Raw genomic sequence first — 19,683 nt, forward strand, 5'->3', positions numbered from 1 at the left:
TGTTCTTTGGTAAAGCTTTGTCAAGGACTCCTGCATCTCATAAGCAAACTTCTTCCCTGAAACACAGGGAATGAGATGATCCTTAATGGCATCTAGGAGAAGTCTCTTTGCCTAATATTCTTCTTGTTGAATTCTTCCAACTGTATTGGACCAATGGGAGGTGTCACTATCTTCTCAACAATGTCCCACAACTAAAATTCTTCAAGCACCAAGATAATCCTCTCCTTCCACAGACTAAAATTATCAGAGCCCCATTCAATCTGTCATCAACTCTCAAACCTATATCCATTTGACCTGCTCAACCCAACACAAAGCCCAGGTCTGAAAAAAGGTAAACAACTGCTAATTTCTCTCACAAATCCCTGTGTATGCCTGCTGATTTTGCATGCTGTTTGCTCCCTTTCTCAGCGCTTTGGCCCACTTAGCTATGATACCATGTAGAATTTTATAGACCCAACCCAGTGTCAAGTTTCATGAAATTTCATCATGGTTTAATGCCCAACCCACATTTCATTTGTCGTTGTCATTAAATGCTTTAGGCATGAAAATTTCAAAACTGAAACACAATAGTCAAATCCACTAATAGCTGAGATAAACAGTAAGCAAACCCACAAAATTTGGACACAAGAATTTTTGGGCAATAGCCCCTAGAAAAACCCCAAAAGGAAAACTAGTGAGAGGACATTCTCATTTCTTCGAAGAAATTTTACAGCAATAAATGCCAGCATTAAATGCACACCAGCTTCTCTCGATTTATGTGCCATAACTCCTTGGAAATTGTGCCACACTTCCTCCTCGAATTCTGTACCTAACTTCGTTTATGGTGGAGGAAATTTCAAAAATTCTGTTCCTTGTAAAATTTTATATTATTTTTTATCTTATAGGAACCTTGTAGACTTTATATTTAATGATCATCATAATCATACCATTAATATAATATAGCTTGGTACTTTTAAGTTTGGAATGCAAGCCCTCTAATTGCATATAATTGCTATTTTGGTCTGTGATCTGTTTTGATTTCATATGGCATTTTGTCAAGCTAGTGTTCAACAAGATCATCCTCCCATCCAGATAGGAGTTTCAAACTGAACATAGGGACACCATTCAAATCTTTCCACTTCATTCACATGTTGATTCACTTTCACATGTTTTTCATTAGTTTGAACTCTGTGATAGTTTCCAGCTGAAGTAACACTGAAAAATACACTCTAATGAATTATGAAACCACCACGCAGAAACGACGGAAATTGATAATGTGAGTCATAGAAAAAAGCATAAAGAAATTTTAACAATGCCCACAAGTAACCAAAATAGATAAATGGGACTAAAAAGTACAAAGTGATCAAATGCTTTAATAACCCTGTTGTCATCATGCATAACACAGCAATTATAGCTGTCTATTTTTTCTTTCATGAGATACTCCAGCTCTCTTTCTATTAGGAAGTCCCTAGGCCTTCCTCTCATGGTATTATTCCTATATATTCATGAAGCATTCATGTGATTACCAGAATATTTCATATCACAAACTTGAATTGTGTGCATATTACTCAGGAAAAGAGGTCTAATAAAGATAGAGATGCCATAAAAAGTTAAAAACAACAAAAATACTTTATCATTCACAATGGTATGGTCCTCCAAAATAGAAATGAGCTTCTCAATAAGGTAAAGAAACCAGAAGGACTATGAGTGCATGCATGCATTATCTTAGGTCAGATATTATGTATGAGCATCCCAAGATAACCAAAATGGAGACCCCTTGCTAACAGGACCCAATATACCTGCAAGTTCACTCCTGCTGAATCAATGAAGCAAATTCCTCCGGCCACACCTTCATGAGATTGAGTGTCTGGAAGGATACCCTCATATCTGATAGCTGTTGTTCCCCTACCCAGTCCTAGCAATGCATAGAATAAAGAGGTCTTACCAGCACCCTGAGAATGAGAATAGCTTAGTAAAATAACTAATTAAATAGCTCTCTTCACAATACTAACCATGCAATATAAGTTACAAGAATGCACATCAACTATTACTTCAAATTTAGATGGATTTCATTAGTACCTTAAGTCCTAATAGTTGTACACGTCGAAGTCTTATTGAAACCTCCTTAGAAGCAGTCATAAAATCACTGGTACAATGAACCATCACCTCACGTAAGCTTTCAATTGGACATTTTTCTGTCTTCCCAAAAGGACCATTTTGAAGATTCAAAGGTGAATGTGGAGAATCTGCATCAGACCCAGCAAAACCTTCTCGAATGACTGAACCAGATGCTATTAAAGATGAATTTATGTGCTCTGTGGAAGCTTGTTTAAGTGGTGCCCCAATTAGGATCTGCATTTTCTGAAGCTTTCTTTCCGGTTCATAGTTAGAAGAGGGCAGTGGTGGTGAAGGTAATGATTCCACTATGGTTGAACACCTGAAAGAAACAGTAGAAACAATCAGAGAGTGTGCATAAGAAAAAACAAATGCCAAACAAATTGTAAAATGCCTCCATAATGCTTTCCAAACACTTCTTATCCCACCAGATCAGGAATTCCGAGTACATAAAATACAGGAAAAATAGTTCTCTAGTTTGATAGTACAAAGCAAGTTGTAATGTTACTAGGAAAATCTTATGTGAAGTATTTAGGTGATAACATCAAGCGTTTGTGGGGTCATATGCCAAGGCCTCAATGAATGAGGCATGCACCCAAGTATGTATGGATATTTCTTCTGCTTTCCAGTTTATTTATGTCAATGGGGTTATAAGCCCAAGCTATGAAGAAAGTAGTTAATGAATATGTGGGCTAGATTGCTTTGGGACTGAAAAAAAATTGGAATGTGACATGAGAAATGGAGGAAATATATTCCTCTTTTCTTGGTGGGCAAGAAAAGCCATGTCATACAAGAAAGGAAAAGCACCACCTCAAGGGCATATCGGATTTCGATACTGATTTCTCTACTTACTCCCACCAACCAGCTTGCTTCTATAAGGTTTGATTCAAACCGAAACTGCAACAGACAAGCCCAAAATCCTGACAGGAACACGATTTATTGCCATAAATCACAAGAAGCCAATAAACACCATAAACACCAATATTTGTACATGAGATGCAAAGCAACCAAATTATGATCAGAAAAGAACATACAAATATGCAATGTTCCACCAAGACTCCGGGACGGGGAGACGCACAAGGGGTACGTGTGGGAGTACCCTCAAATTTTAGGGAAATTTAGAGGGGACAGGGAACGTCAGGGTATATAATTTTTTTTATATATATATATATATATATATATATATATAGATTTCAAATTCATATTCAATAATAAAAGCATAAATACAATGATACATACATAATTGAATTAAGTAATGAAATACATTGATCCATACTCATCATCCTTACTAATACATACATGATTCATCCATAGACCACGAGATTCAATAATGAAATACTCTGATACATATTCATCATTCATTATTCACCATTCTAGAATCTACATTGATTTAAAAATTAAATTCATCATTCAACAATCTAGATTCTAAATTGATTTAAAATTAAGATTTATCATTCATCATTCTAGAATCTAATTAGTACTAAGCAAAATAGACTATAATAGATATTGAAATCTAAAGACGGGAATAGTAAATTGATATAACTAAACTCAAAAACAGTGGAGTGATGAGTCTAGAAGTCACTCTAAAGTACACAAAGGGCTTGGTGCTCTTGATTAAATATTAATTCCATACCCTTGTACATGACAAAATGCAATGGAAACATTGCAATCCATCGAATCATGAATTCCTGAAAAACTGTTAAGTCTGCTGGATTTTGAGTGAGATCTAAAATTCTACTTTCTCCATATGAAATCCAATGAGGTCGGAACCACTCTCAAACATCCTGACTCATTTCATGGTAATGTTAAAAATTTAAGTAAAAGGATGGTACCATGAATTGCATAGCATTAGTAGGGGAATATGATCAAATACTAGGTTTCCCCTGTCATAAATCATTATTTACAAGCAAATTTAAGGGGGGATGCAAAGCTCATTTCGAGGGGGGACGCCCTTTTGGGGAGTCGCATCCCCCACACTGGGGAAACGTCCCCCCTTCCGTCTCCCCACGTCTCCCCAAAAGGGGGACGTGGGGAAACATTTTCCGAAACGTCCCCCTGTCCTGGGGGAGTGGGGTGCGAGGGGTGCGCGCATCCAACCCTGGGGAACGCGTCCCCGTGGAACACTGCAAATATGTTGTCGATTGTTATAAATGACAAAAATGAATATGTATATATGCTCCTACACTCATAAAGTGTGGCCTCAAGTGTAAATCACAAATTGACTCAAGCCAAAACATTTCTCATAATAGAGGGAAGTACATTAACGATATTAAGTCATACCATGCGCGCCAAATACATTACATCACCAATAATCCCAACGAAACTTTATTAGAGACAAAAGAGGAAATCATCAATCCACTTGGATCAGATGCGTTGATGGTTGACCCTTTTCTTTTGTCAATGATATTAGAATCACAAAGCATTGTCAATTCCCCCCTTACTACATTTTTTTTTAACAGTGATAATTAAAAGAACCTAGTCCCAAGTTTTGAATCTTACCTATGATTATGTCTTCCTGCACTTGGGTCCCCTAGCTAAGTCTAAGAGGACCTCGGATTCACTACCAAGGATGATTTATGAGTCTCAGGAAGTACTATGTACTTGAGTTGCATATATGTTCTAATTAGTAGAAAAAAGTTCATGACCATATTGGTGAAATTTCAGTGATTTGGTTTGTAATGTTGTTGACATCATAATAATTTTTAGCTACAGGATCTACAATGTTAAGACAAGGAGAATTGCTAGCTCAACAGAAGGTGCTTTGGTTTATGATGGTATTTTCCTTGTGATGCCATGCTTAAGGGTTGGTTTTCTATTAAAGACTCAAAATTATCAAGTGTATCTTATCGACGAAAGGTATTCAACTAGATGCATTTTATGATATGTTAAGAGGCTAGAAAAAACATTCCAAAGAACCAAATTACAGGGTTCAAACGAAGTGTATGTAGATGCACTTAGAAGTTTTATAGGAGCATCGACTAAATTTATGTCCACACTTGACAGATTTTGGTTTGTTACCATTTATTAAAACTTTAAAAGTAATTTGTTTTTATGTGAAGTATGGAGAGGTCCACACAAGCAGAATTTACCATAGCCACTTGGTGATATGGATCAACTATTGTTCATAGAAACAAATGAGCCAAATGCCATCATGGGAACCACATGCAAATCAATGGATAAGTCTAGTGGGTTATTATACATGCAATCTTAAAGCATACAGAATCCAAAGTGTTTCACATTGATCAATCATGTCAAGGAAGATGCAGCACAATCATACGCTAAATTTCATAGGGCTTACGAGATGCAAAACCAACTTGTACCATCATACTTTTTGGGATCTATTACACTGTAGATTCACTTCAATGCACACTATATTTATGTGACCCATCAGGTGGGAAAACTATTGTACCTATTATATCATAATGTGCCCAAATTATGACTATTGTTGTACTCGTGTTGCATTGATCCATTCTTGGATGACTTATGTAAAAGTGTTTGGCCTAGGGGATAGCCTAGAACCCTTTGTGATAAATCACGCCATGTCCTTTTACTCCACATTTCAAGATATGCATTGCTCTTATAGCTCTTGATGACTATGCATTGATGGTGATAACTCAGCATCATGCCAATCATATATGACCGGGTTATGTATGCAAGTGTCTTTGGATGGGTCTACTGATACACGATCTAGGGGAACCTCTAGTTCCATTCACTTCCTTTCTTTGTATGTAAAATTATTTCTTATGTTGTAACTATTGTCACACCTATTTGGCAGCACACTTATCTTACACCCTAGCATGGACCTCCATCTTATGTATTGCCACATTTTGGTCGTGGACTCTTGGAGATGGTTCTATCATGCATGTTCACGTTTTCTAAGGCAATATCACAGATCTCAAGGCAATTAACATATCCCAAGGCATTGGTCACATCCTCTGAGACAGATGGGCTATTTACGAGTGCATGCACATCCTCTATACATGCCATGTCGACAATTCTAGACTTGTCTCTCATTTGGTCATCTTTTGAGATATTTTATAATTGATTTGAGGGTTGACCCACTCTTTTGGTTGTCATACTAGCCATTCAGGTTTTATGACCCATTTTATGACTTGGAAGGTCACTTCCATGCTTCATTGAGGTGTCTTTACTTGAAATATACATATGGCCTTAACTTGGAGGCATATTTTGAAGGTTTATGAACATTACTTGAAGATACATTCACCACAGGGAGCCTTAGTCACCCATTTCATGAGGTCGTTCCACATAGAGAGGCTAGATGTTGGAATTTTACTTGCTTGGGATGCTACTAATCCACGGTTTGATGCTTGGATCACACTTCTTAATGGGAACACTGGGCTCCTACACCAATTCATGCCCTCCTTTTGTGAGAAATTGCCTCTCTTGGAGGGTTTTATGTATATGTGGCATAATTTACTTGTATGCAAACTTAGTTTCCATGTTTCTTTGGACGGTAAGTGACCCATTTGTAAATCTCCTGGGATAATTTTTGGGAGAAAGAAATTAATATAGAATGAGGAGTTAGAAGCCTCATTTATAAATAAAGGCCCTCCTCTCAATCCAATTGGTTGTGAATTGTTGAATATCATTTATGAACAAAATTTGTTGAAGATCTAACTTTTGGAGGTGTTGGTAACAATTTTTGAAACTCTCTTTCTTGGTTATTTTCTTGGTGCATAAAGGATTTGCTATGATAGTTCACGACTTCTACTAGCTTTCAAGATCAATTTTCTTTAAGGGTAGGTCTAACACTAAGAGGGAAGACAACTAGGGTTTATTCCAATGTTCCACCAAGACTCCGGGACGGGGAGACACGGGTGCAGGGAGACGCACAAAGGGGACATGTGGGAGTACCCTCAAATTTTAGGGAAATTTAGGGGGGACAGGGGGACGTTGGGGTATATAATTTTTTTCCTTTTTAATATATATATATATATATATATATATATATATATATATATATATATCGAATTCATATTCTATAATGAAAACATAAATACAATAATACATACATTTTTGAATTAAATGATGAAATACATTGATCCATACCATCATCCTTACTAATACATACATGATTCATCCATAGACCACGAGATTCAATAATGAAATACTCTGATCCATATTCATTATTCATTATTCACCATTCTAGAATCTACATTGATTTAAAAATTAAATTCATCATTCTAGATTCTAAATTGATTTAAAATTTAAATTCATCATTCTAGAATCTAATTAGTACTAAGAAAATAGACTATAATAGATACTGAAATCTAAAGTTTGGAATAGTAAATTGATATAGCTAAAACTCAAAAACGGTGGAGTGATGAGTCTAAAAGTCACTCTAAAATACATAGAGGGCTTCGTGCTCTCGATTAAATACTAATTCCATACCCTTGTACACGACAAAATGCAATGTAAACATTGCAATCCATCAAATCCTGAATTCCTGAAAAACTGTTAAGTCTGTTGGATTTTGAGTGAGATCTAAAATTCTACTTTCTCCATATGAAATCCAATGAGGCCGGAACCATTCTCAAACATCCTGAGTCATTTCATGGTAATGTTAAAAATTTAAGTAAAAATATGAAAATGAAAGATAAAGGAGAATGTCACTTTTACTTACCATGAATTGCATAAGCATTAGTAGCGAAATATGGTCAAATACTAGGTTGTCCATGTCATAAATCATTGTCTACAAGCAAATTTAAGGGGGGACGCATAAGCCATTTTGAGGAGGGACGCCCCGTTTTGGGGAGTTGCGTCCCCCACACTGGGGAAACATCCCCCACTATGTCTCCCCACGTCTCCCCAAAAGGGGGACGTGGGGAAACGTTTTCCCAGACGTCCCCCGTCCCAGGTGCGTGGGGTGCGAGGGGTGCGCGCACCCCACCCTAGGGGATGCGTCCCCGTGGAACATTGGTTTATTCTCTTCCACCTTCCTTGGTTGGTTTGGTAAGTGCTCAATCTCTTATCTTGTATTTCCTTTGGTTCCTTGACAAGGGTTTTAAGTATTTTATTTAAGCCATAATTAATCATGTTGCTGAAGGTTTTTCCTTCAAGAATCCCTCTTGCAGGGCTTGTTACCCACCAAAATCGATAACCCCATAGGAGAAAACTCTCTCCCAAGGTTACTTGGGAGCGGGAACGAAAGAAACATTTTCAAAAGCTCCTGATTTGGGAGCGAATTTTTATATAATATATATTTTTATATATTTTGATGCATATATGTCAACAAATACATGTAGATTGATGATTTAGATATAAAAAGCATAAAAACATGGATTGAACCATATAACATCAATCATCTAGAAGTTATAATCCTCATCAACCACATCCACAAGTTAGTAACATACAACATATCGAGTCTCATGATTCATCAATCTTAAAGTTTCAAGCTTTCAAACTTCGATATATAACATTTATCATCATTGATCACTGAAGTTGTAACTTGTAACTTGTACTTGTAACCATTACCATTACCAAGTAACCAAACGATAACAAAGAATATCTAACATGAAATAAAATGTTTCAACTTTCAACTTTCAACTTTCACGAAGCATCATATTCATAATTCATTACCAACGAGTTATAATTGCCAACTTCAAACTTGAAACTCAAATTATCATATATTGTTTACAAAAAATATCACAATAAATATGAAAGAGTCAACACTTATAAAAACTACTAGAAACTCGAAAAGACAAGTAAATTGTAATATTCCTAGGGAAAATTTATAGTAAATATGAAGAGTAAACATAGACAAAAAGCCACAAAATTTAAACACACGAGTCAAATCACAGAAATGCACCAAAACTGCGCTGCTAAGCCATTTTATTAAATTATGAAGAGGATACAATTAGGTGCTGGAAAGACTGCACTTGGGCTTGCTCAAGGCAAGCTAGCCAAGCCCAAATGACATTAGGAAATCCCCCTCAAGTATGTTGTTGCTCTGTCTCCTGACTTTGCGCTGAACTGCCCAGAAAATTGAAATAGGATGTTGGGTGATAAGATTTGCTGCTTGGGCCTCTTGTAGTGCTCAGAAACTTCCGGGAAATTAACCCTAGACAATCTTCAATATACCCAAAATAACCCACGAAGGAATCAGGCAATGGTTGACCCCGTAAATTAGGCCCTCTTTTGTCTCTATGGCTCTACTGCTCAGAAATTCGGCCCTCCTGTCTATCCTATTGCAACTTCTCCCAAAAATGGATGCAAACTCCAAGCAAAGACTCTCTCAGACTCCTCCTCAAACCTCAAGCCCAAAGTCCCTTCACATCTCAACTCACAAATGAGCCTCCTACAAGCACTGTGTAGTCCCTGCACTGCTCGCTGAGTCTCCTCCACGCAAAACTCGCACCCCACGGCTGGAACAACTGGAAAAGGATGGAAATCCCTCAGGCTGGCACTTGAAGTCCATCGAAGCAAGGGTTGAGATCTCCGCTTGAAGACACTCGTGTGCTAAACATGTTAAAATTGGCAACTAGGGCCAAACTCCATGTGGGTCATCTTATTTATCGCAGCTGATATTTTTGTTGGATTCGTCTCTTCGAGAGGTGTAGGATTGATCTAAAGGTCATCCAATTCCGACATGTATTCATGGAGATATGAATTTATTTGTGTTATGGGACAATTCGTCAAGGTCGGCTAGCAACCAAATTGCCCCCACTTGTGCTCAACGTTTTAGTATAAAAAGAGGTGGCTTGTAAGTCATTTAGTCACTCATCTCATGTGATCTCTTCCTCTCCACTCGTTTGGGTTTTGGTGGAAGGAAGAAGATCCTAAGAGAATATGTTGTTCTAAGAAGCCCTAGATCTAGATGTTGTCATGAGAAAGAAGGCTCTACACTGCCTAAACATGAAGAAGCTTAACATTGTCCTAAGGAAGTTCTACATTGCCCTAATGTGGATAGGCCTAACACTATCATGGAGAAGCTCTATGTTGCCTAAACATGAAGAAGCTTAACATTGTCCTAAAGAGACCTACGTTGCCCTAAAATTGTTAAAATTGGCAACCAGGGCAAAACTTCATGTGGGTCATCTTATTCATGGCTAATAATATTTTTATTAGATTCCTCTAGTCGAGAGGTGTAGGATTGATATAAAGATCATCAAATTCCAATAAGTATTCATGGAGATATGAATTTATTTTGATTATGGAATTATTATCAAGCCGACCTACAAGCCGACCTACAACTCATGTAGGCTCAGAAGCCCAACAGTCGCATCTATTCACCCACCAACGTTGTGTATAAATATAAGAGGACTTTTCCTCATTTAGACTCACTCATCTCATCACATCTCTCTCTCTCTACTGCGCAGATATGAGTCTCTTCTCTACTGCGCTGAAATGGGTCTCTCTCTCTCACACATGTGAAGCCGGAAGCTGTTGAATCTGAAGCTGCAACTGCAGAAGTAAAGATTGACTTGCGTGACCTAGAAGATCTCCTCTTTCGAACTGCGTTGTAGGTTCATCTGAACCTCTTTTGAAAGCCGAAACTTTTGGTGGTGGAATGAAGTCAATCCGACGAACGGTTTGCAAGATATCGGCTGCCCTAGTTTGAAGCCGGAAACTGCTGAAACTGAAGCTGCAACTGCAGAAGTAAAGATTGACTTGCGTGGCCTAGAAGATCTCCTCTTTGAAACTGCGTTGTAGGTTCATCTAAACCTCCTTTGAAAGCCGCAACTTTTGGTGGTGGAATGAAGTCAATCCGACGAACGGTTTGCAAGATATCGACTGCCCTAGTTTGAAGCCGGAAACTGCTGAAACTGAAGCTGCAACTGCAGAAGTAAAGATTGACTTGCGTGGCCTAGAAGATCTCCTCAACTGAACTGCGCTGTAGGTTCATCTGAACCTCCTTTGGAAGCCGAAACTTTTGGTGGTGGAATGAAGTCAATCCGACTGTCGGTTTGTGAGATATGGTCTGCCCTAGTTTGATAATGAAGCCGCTAATGCTGATGCTACTGATCTAGGGTTTGCTACTGCTGATATGAATCAGATTTATTGTACTATTTCTCTCTGCTGAATTATTGAAGATAAAAGAAGATTTGATCAAAGGGTTTCCCCACACATTGTGGGGTTTGTCCCTGGCTAGCCGCCACATCTTGTATCTCTTGTCTTGGCTTGTTATCTGTCGATCGTTTAATGTTCTATCTGCACTTTACTTTATGTACATGTGATTGTTAATCGGTGGAATATAATAAGAAAAAGAAGTAAACTGTTATAAGCATAGAACATACCATAACTTAACATGGTATCAGAGCTGAGGTGAAGACAAAGCCCGAGCAAGAGCAAGAGCAATCATTGAAGAGAAGATTGGCAAGGCTATCCTAAAAGAACTATGGGGTCCTCAACACTCTTTCCTGCCGAAGACAAGCTCTGTGAGAAAGCTGACTATCACGGATGAAAGATGTCTATCGATCTAACCCTTGAAGATCAAGGAGTGCTGGACCATGTAAGAGGCAATATTGTTGAGCCTTCATCAAATGCATCTGTTGCTGCTTGGAAAAAATGGAAAAATGGAGAAGTCAAAACAAAGAAGATCATCCGGGACTCTATCGACAAGCGCTTGGTGGCCTACATCTTTGATCTAAACACCTCCAAGGAAATCTACGACAGACTGGTGAGTTTATTTAAAGTTAATGATGCAAATCAAGTTTTGTTTCTTAGAAATAAGCTGAGGGAAATCAAGAAGGGTAAAGATGAAAGTATGCAAGCATACTTCTTAAGAATCACCGAGATGAAGAACGATCTCCTATCTATTGGGGAAACTATCACTGACAGAGAAATGGCACTCACAACTCTTGAAGGATTACCATCTGAATGGTATGTGTTCAGGACTACTCTTCTGAACTATAATGTAATTCTTGGTTTCGAGGAATTAATGGCTAGATGCATTAAAGAAGAAACAAGGGAAGAAGTGTAAGAAATGCCCATGCCTAAAGGTCCTCCTGCTGCCTTTTCTTTTCATGCAAAGAAAAGAAATAATTCCGCCGGGACTAAATCAAAAGGAAAGGCTGGACCTAAGGCTAGAAGAAAATGATGATGTTACATTTGCGATAAAGCAAGTCACTATGCAAGGGAGTGCCCTGATAGAAAGGACTCACTCTAGGACGGACTCACTCTAGGACGATGATCAAAATCCCTCTGATGGCAATCAAAGGAATGACAAATTCAACAACAAAGGTAAGAGGAGAGCTGGGAATCAAGGAAGAGGACAAGCATTCAAGAAGGCCAGAAATTCTAGGATGTATTAAATGCACCTGACCTCAAAAAGAACCTAGTGTCCATCTCGGGAACGGAAGACAAAGGCTACAAGGTAACCTTCAGCGATGGCAAGGTATGTATATGGAAAAATAATGTTAAAGATGCCTTTACTCTTGGGTTTAGTGTTGATTCATTATATCAGGTCGATGGAAGTCTGCTAGGTGTCATGTCTTATGACACATCTCTTCAGTCCGAACTTTGGCATTAGAGGTTTTCCCCCTTTCATTATAAAGCTATACTCGGTGTAAGACAAATGGTGATAGGGATGCCCGAATTCTGAATAGAGAATGAAGGTGTATGTCCAGGATGTGCTGAAGGAAAGCTCAAAAGGGGACCATTCCCCTCAAGCCAAAGCAAGACCTCTGATATATTACAATTGGTTCACTCAAGCATACCTGAGGTTGGCATTAAGAGGGAGACTACTACACCACATACTCCTGAGCAGAATGGTGTGGTGGGAAGGAAGAATCGCACGATGATGGAAGCTGTCTGGGCCATGCTACATGATCAAAGACTTCTGATGTTTCTATGGGCTGAAACTACAATCACCGTCGTATATGTACAAAATTGATGCCCTCATCAAGCATTGGGTTCCAAGACTCCTAAAGAAAATTTCACCGCAAGGTGAACAATCTTTCGACTTTGAGGAGCTCTCAAGAAGCCAACACCAGGGAACCGAAAGAAAAGGATGATGAATCAATGCCTGATGTAGAAGAACCCATGGATCTGATAGATTCTCATCCACATGAGCCTTCCTCTTCTAGGAAGAGGCCTTCATGGCTTAGGGGGATACTTGATGATGCTAAAGGACATGCTGCACCCTGGGGAACCTTCCGTCAAAGTAAGAAACTTAATAAGTATCAAGGATACCTGACCATCATGACCACGATCATACAAAATGAGCCTTCGTCATTCTCAGATGCCGTCAAGCATCAAGTATGGAAGGATGCTATGACCGTAGAATATGAGTCTATTATGGAGAATGATGTCTGGGAATTAGTTCCCAGACCCTGGACAAGACAATTGTTACTTCAAAATGGCTTTACAAGATAAAGCATGCAGCAGATGGAAGCACGGAAAAGTATAAGGCTCGTTTTGTTGCTCAAGGTTTCTCCCAAAAGGAAGGTATAGACTATGATGAGATATTTGCACCTGTTGCCAGATATACGACCATCCGCTCGATCATAGCCCTTGCCGCTTCACAAGGATGGAACCTACATCAGATGGATGTCAAGACTGCGTTCTTGCATGGCTCGATCAAAGAAGAGGTCCACGTGGAGCAACCCGAAGGATTTGAGATTTATGATTGAAAATCTCATGTATGCATGTTGAAGAAAGCTCTCTATGGGCTGAAGCAAGCACCCCGAGCATGGTATGAGAGGATCGATAGCTACTTGATGAAGCTGGGATTCACTAGGAGTGAAGCCGATCCTAACCTTTACTTTAAGGTTGAAGATGACAAGCCTCTCATACTGGTATTGTATGTGGATGACCTCTTTCTAACAGGTGCAGACCCTCTCATTCACAAATGTAAGAGGGCGTTGGCCTCTGAATTTGAAATGAAAGACCTAGGACTGATGCACTACTTCCTAGGACTTGAAGCATGGCAGAAGCCAAGGGAAATTTTCCTATCTCAAGGGAAATATGTGGTAAAGATATTGGAAAGATTTGGTATGATGGACTGCAAGCCTGTGACTATCTCGAGGATCTTAACTTTTAGAAGTTATATGGTAGTGATGTCGGACCAGATTTGGGAAATGCCTCTGAGTTTCATAAACTCATTCGCATTGATGTTCTTGGTGAACCTCCGTCCGAACATATTTTTTGCAGTTAGCATTGTGAGCTCATATTTGGTTGAGCCTCACTGGATTGATGCCAGGAATCTTCTGAGATGTCTTCAGGACACAATCTCTCATGGATTAAGATACACTGCCGGAGATGTGAGACTACTTGGATATACTGATGTTGATTGGGCAGGCAGTGTGGTGGACCGTAAGAGCACTTCCGGGTGCTGTTTCACCTTGGGATCTGCTTCGATATCCTGGATGAGCAGGAAGCAGAAGTCGGTGGCTTTGAGCACCGCCAAAGCAGGATATATTGTTGCTAGCATAACCTCCTGTGAGGTAGTCTGGTTGTGAAAGCTCTTCAGTGAGCTGTTTGGATTTACATTGGATACCACTGTGATTCTCTATAACAACCAGAGGTGGGATTCGATTATTGAGGAATCCCGTATTCGTCGATTGCTCCCGTAGATAGACATCATCTTGGATATGGTAAGTTGATGAGCAAAGAGGCTCCATCGCATTAAGATGATGTACAGGTTGATACACCTTGTCAAAGCCCCAAGGAAAGATCTAATCTGCGATTTTCCCAAACGACTTGGAGTCGGTAAGAAACCCTTGTACAAGGGTCCTGCATGTTGCGTACATTGAGCTCTGGGAGCTCTAAGGGCTTGCGGTTATTACTGGAGCAACATACGACCACAGGGTGACTCACCCTCCCCTGGTGGTGCACATTGGAACAAGATGATTCGCTCTCTTGTGGGACAAGATGATTCGCTCTCTTGTGGAACAGGATGATTCGCTCTCCTGTGTAGCAAGATGATTAGTTCTCCTGTGAGGCCTGGATTGATGTGTTCTCCATGGCGATTGTAGCAGGATTGATGTGTTCTCCTGTGAGGCCTGGATTGATGTGTTCTCCATGGCGGCCTGGATTGATGTGCTCTCCATGGCAATTGTAGCAGGATTGATGTGTTCTCCTGTGAGGCCTGGATTGATGTGTTCTCCATGGCAATTGTAGTAGGATTGATGTGTTCTCCTGTGAGAACATGATTGATTAGTTCTCCTGTCGAGGCATCCTACCCATGCAGTCTGGGACTCATGGGAAGTACCTCACATCTGATCAATGAGCAGGGAAATGAAGTTAGGGACCATAGTAGTACCGATGGATGCATCGTTGTAACTACCGTACTCCCTACGCTAGGATGACCTCCATTGATCTGGGATCAATGATACTGGTCTAGGACCAGTGGTAGGAGTTGTACCATACTATGACGCTGACTTCAGGTCGGTTGAGACCTATGTTGCAGGAAACGTGGGGGGGGGGCGTTTCCGGCTGGAAACTGGGACGAAACGTGGAAACGTGGAAACGCGTTTGGTACGGCCAGGAAACGCGTTTCCGGCCGAACTGCCACGTTTCCCGAAATGGAAATGTGGCAGTACGGCCGGAAACGCGTTTCTTGGCCGTACAGCCCGCGTTTCCCAACTGAATTGTGTTTTTTTTAATTTTTTTTTTTTCAAATTTGTTTTTTAATTTTCTAGATGTGTGTCTAAAGTTATAAAAGTGAATTTTCGCCCTACTGTTGATATGCAGTTCATGGTAATGTTAAATTCTTAAAGTAAAAGTGATATTCTCCTTTATTTTTCATTTTCATCATTTTACTTAAATTTTTAACATTACCATGAAATGACTCAGGATGTTTGAGAGTGGTTTCGCCCTCATTGGATTTCATATGGAGAAAGTAGAATTTTAGATCTCACTCAAAATCCAGCAGACTTATTTGTTTTTCAGGATTTCAGGATTGGGGGGATTGCAATGTTTCCATTGGATTTTATCATGTACTAGGGTATGGAACTTGTATTTTATCAAGAGAACCAAGCCCTCTATGCAGGGGAAACTTCCAATAATCAAGATCATGTAGGGTACTAGGGTATGAAACGTGTATTTAATCAAGAGCACTAAGGTCGTTCGACTATGTAGGAGGAGACTCCCAATACAACAGTGGTCCTTCTAAAGAATGGGATGTGGATGCAGAAAATCCTGATTTGGATCTCTCTCTTGCAGCCTTATAGTCTTTATTGTACTTGCAGCCTCATATATTAATATAAATAAACGTTGATTTTGAGATTTGGATATCTAATAAAGGTTGCTTTTGGATATTCCGATATTTTTATTTTCATTATGTGATCATTCATGAGTAAATGTGATGTAAATTAAATCTTAATGTTTAAGTGTAATAAATTATAATATATCATTTATGCTTTATGATTGCACACACACACACACACACAAATATATATATATATATTTTTTCTATATATATATATATATATATATATATATATATTCGCGTTTCCCCGTTTTCAAAATTTGGGGAGGTCGCGTTTCGTATCGCTTCCCGTTTCGGAAACTCGTACCCGTTTCCCCGTTTTGTGCAACTTAGGTTGAGACTGGTCTGGGATCAGTGGTACATATCCTGAGACTGACTTTGAGTCAGTATGATACATCCTCGATCATTTCTTCTTCTTCATAATTTGGACAAAAGCAGAGTAGAACAGAACAATGCAAAAGTAGAGCAGAACAGAACAAAACAGTACAGATCAGTGCAGGGCAGAACAAGACAAAGCAGAACAGGCAAAATAGAACAGAGCAGGGCAAGGGTCAGGCTGTACAAGGCAGTGCATTTGATGGATGAATAGTAACGACCGATAGACAGATTGCAGATGAAGTTCTCCATGGTTGAGAGGGAGTGTTAAAATTGGCAACCAGGGCAAAACTTCATGTGGCTCATCTTATTCATGGCTAATAATATTTTTATTAGATTCCTCTCGTCGAGAGGTGTAGGATTGATATAAAGATCATCCAATTCCGATAAGTATTCATGGAGATATGAATTTATTTTGATTATGGAATTATTATCAAGCCGACCTACAACTCATGTAGGCTCAGAAGCCCAACAGTCGCATCTATTCACCCACCAACGTTGTGTATAAATATAAGAGGACTTTTCCTCATTTAGACTCACTCATCTCATCACATCTCCCTCTCTCTACTGCGCAGATGAGTCTCTTCTCTACTGCGCTGAAATGGGTCTCTCTCTCTCACACATGTGAAGCCGAAAGCTGTTGAATCTGAAGCTGCAACTGCAGAAGTAAAGATTGACTTGCGTGGCCTAGAAGATCTCCTCTTTGGAACTGCGTTGTAGGTTCATCTAAACCTCCTTTGAAAGCCGAAACTTTTGGTGGTGGAATGAAGTCAATCCGACAAACGGTTTGCAAGATATCGACTGCCCTAGTTTGAAGCCGGAAACTGCTGAAACTGAAGCTGCAACTGCAGAAGTAAAGATTGACTTGCGTGGCCTAGAAGATCTCCTCTTTGTAACTGCGTTGTAGGTTCATCTGAACCTCCTTTGAAAGCCGCAACTTTTGGTGGTGGAATGAAGTCAATCCGACGAACGGTTTGCAAGATATCGACTGCCCTAGTTTGAAGCCGGAAACTGCTGAAACTGAAGCTGCAACTGCAGAAGAAAAGATTGACTTGCGTGGCCTAGAAGATCTCCTCATCTGAACTGCGCTGTAGGTTCATCTGAACCTCCTTTGGAAGCCGAAACTTTTGGTGGTGGAATGAAGTCAATCCGACTGTCGGTTTGTGAGATATGGTCTGCCCTAGTTTGATAATGAAGCCGCTAATGCTGATGCTACTGATCTAGGGTTTGCTACTGCTGATATGAATCAGATTTATTGTACTATTTCTCTCTGCTGAATTATTGAAGATAAAAGAAGATTTGATCAAAGGGTTTCCCCACACATTGTGGGGTTTGTCCCTGGCTAGCCGCCACATCTTGTGTCTCTTGTCTTGGCTTGTTATCTGTCGATCGTTTAATGTTCTATCTGCACTTTACTTTATGTACATGTGATTGCTAATCGGTGGAATATAATAAGAAAAAGAAGTAAACTGTTATAAGCATAGAACATACCATAACTTAACAAAAATACAGTCCATGAAGCCAGCATTAACACTGGTATGGAGAAGCCCTAACCATTGCTAAATGATGCCCTAATACGCTGTCCTATTAAGGGTGTATGCAGCAAGAAGAGGCACTTAACACAATCATGATGGAGGCTTCCATTCACTGTCAAAGGGAGCCTCTATACGCAGCTAAAGGAAGATCCATAAAATCCCTAACCAAGGGAGATCTAATTTGCAGTAAAGGGAGATCCTTTCACGCTATATTAGGAAACACACAGCAGCTAGAGGAGGCTCCTAACCACAACACTCAGGGTGCACTAGGACGCTATCAATAAGTGTTTTATATGCAGCTAGCGGAGGCTCCAAACAATAGCATTTTTGTTTGGGTATGTTAAGCTAGGTAGAAGTATCCAATAGGGTTGTTGCATAAAGTCTGATTGGGTCACTGTGTGAGATATTTAACGACCCATATCACTAGCATTATGTATGGAGTTGTTGTGTGTAATACTGCTGAGATCTCAGACTATTAGAGGACAGTATGGTATTGTTCCAATTGATGATGAACAGTGATGACGGGTGCAACATGGTGTAGCACATTGATGATGCATAGTGATGATGGATGCAACATGGTGCCCGTGCAACACATTGATGATGCATAGTGATGATGGGTGCAACACATTGATGATGCACAGTGATGATGGGTGCAACATGGTGTAGCACATTGATGATGAACAGTGATGATGGGTGCAGCATGGTGCAGCACATTGATGATGCACAGTGATGATGGGTGCAGCATGGTGCAGCACGATGATGATGATGTTGGCATTATGATTCTGGTATGGCTTTATGATACATATGTTGTACTTGATGGCAACCCACTCATCTCAGATGATAAATTATAGTGCAGAAAAGTTCACGCACTTATATGCAGAGAAAAGCTTATTCTATGTAGAGAAAAGTTCACGCACTTATATGCAGAGAAAAGTTTATTTCATGTAGAGAAAAGTTCACGCACTTTTATGCAGAGAAAAGTTTATTTCATGTAGAGAAAAGTTTATTTCATGTAAAGAAAAAGTTCACGCACTTTCATGTTGGAGAACTTACCTTTGGTCCATGGTAGTTAGTCCTTGGTATTTGAACCTATGGTTTTGGACCATGGTACCTCGTCAAAAGTGTGTATATGTTGGAGAACTTACCTTTGGTCCATGGTGGTTAGTCCTTGGTATTATTGAGCCCCATGTTTTTGGGCCCCTTGTATTGGTTATCTATGGTATTGATCCATGATTTTAGGAAGAAGCTTGCCTATATAAAGCAAAGGAGATCACTTGGCTAATTCATTCTTGCAAATCGAATATCTTAAGATCTGAAATATTGGGTTATTGTTTTAAAAGTTTGATCTATGAAAGGGAAGTTGAAATCTGTGAAGGGTGATCTCTCGAGCGCTGCAGCTGCGGAAGTGCGGAGGCGCCACAGAAGGCGTAGTGCGGAGACGCCACAAAAGGCGCAGTGCGGAGGCGCCACAAAAGGCGCAGTGCGGAGACGCCACAAAGGCGCCAC

The 19,683-nt window shown here is 39.7% G+C and overlaps 1 protein-coding gene across 2 annotated transcripts in view; it reads right to left on the reverse strand.

The window, feature by feature from the left end:
- LOC149141552 (lipase class 3 family protein) overlaps positions 1 to 19,683 on the reverse strand; it is a 425,063-nt gene that overhangs the window by 48,371 nt on the left and 357,009 nt on the right. For both annotated transcript variants that reach the window (XM_089447700.1, XM_089447699.1), the window contains 2 exons: positions 2,059 to 2,416; positions 1,779 to 1,931 (listed from right to left, as the gene is read on the reverse strand). In XM_089447700.1, coding sequence (XP_089303826.1) covers positions 1,779 to 1,931; positions 2,059 to 2,416 — 511 coding nt within the window. The remainder of the gene's footprint in view (positions 1 to 1,778; positions 1,932 to 2,058; positions 2,417 to 19,683) is intronic.

The sequence above is a fragment of the Pinus tabuliformis genome, chromosome X (genome assembly GCF_031772625.1).
Source record: "Pinus tabuliformis cultivar Carrire ecotype Pingquan chromosome X, CPIR1, whole genome shotgun sequence".
Classification (NCBI taxonomy): Eukaryota; Viridiplantae; Streptophyta; class Pinopsida; order Pinales; family Pinaceae; genus Pinus; species Pinus tabuliformis.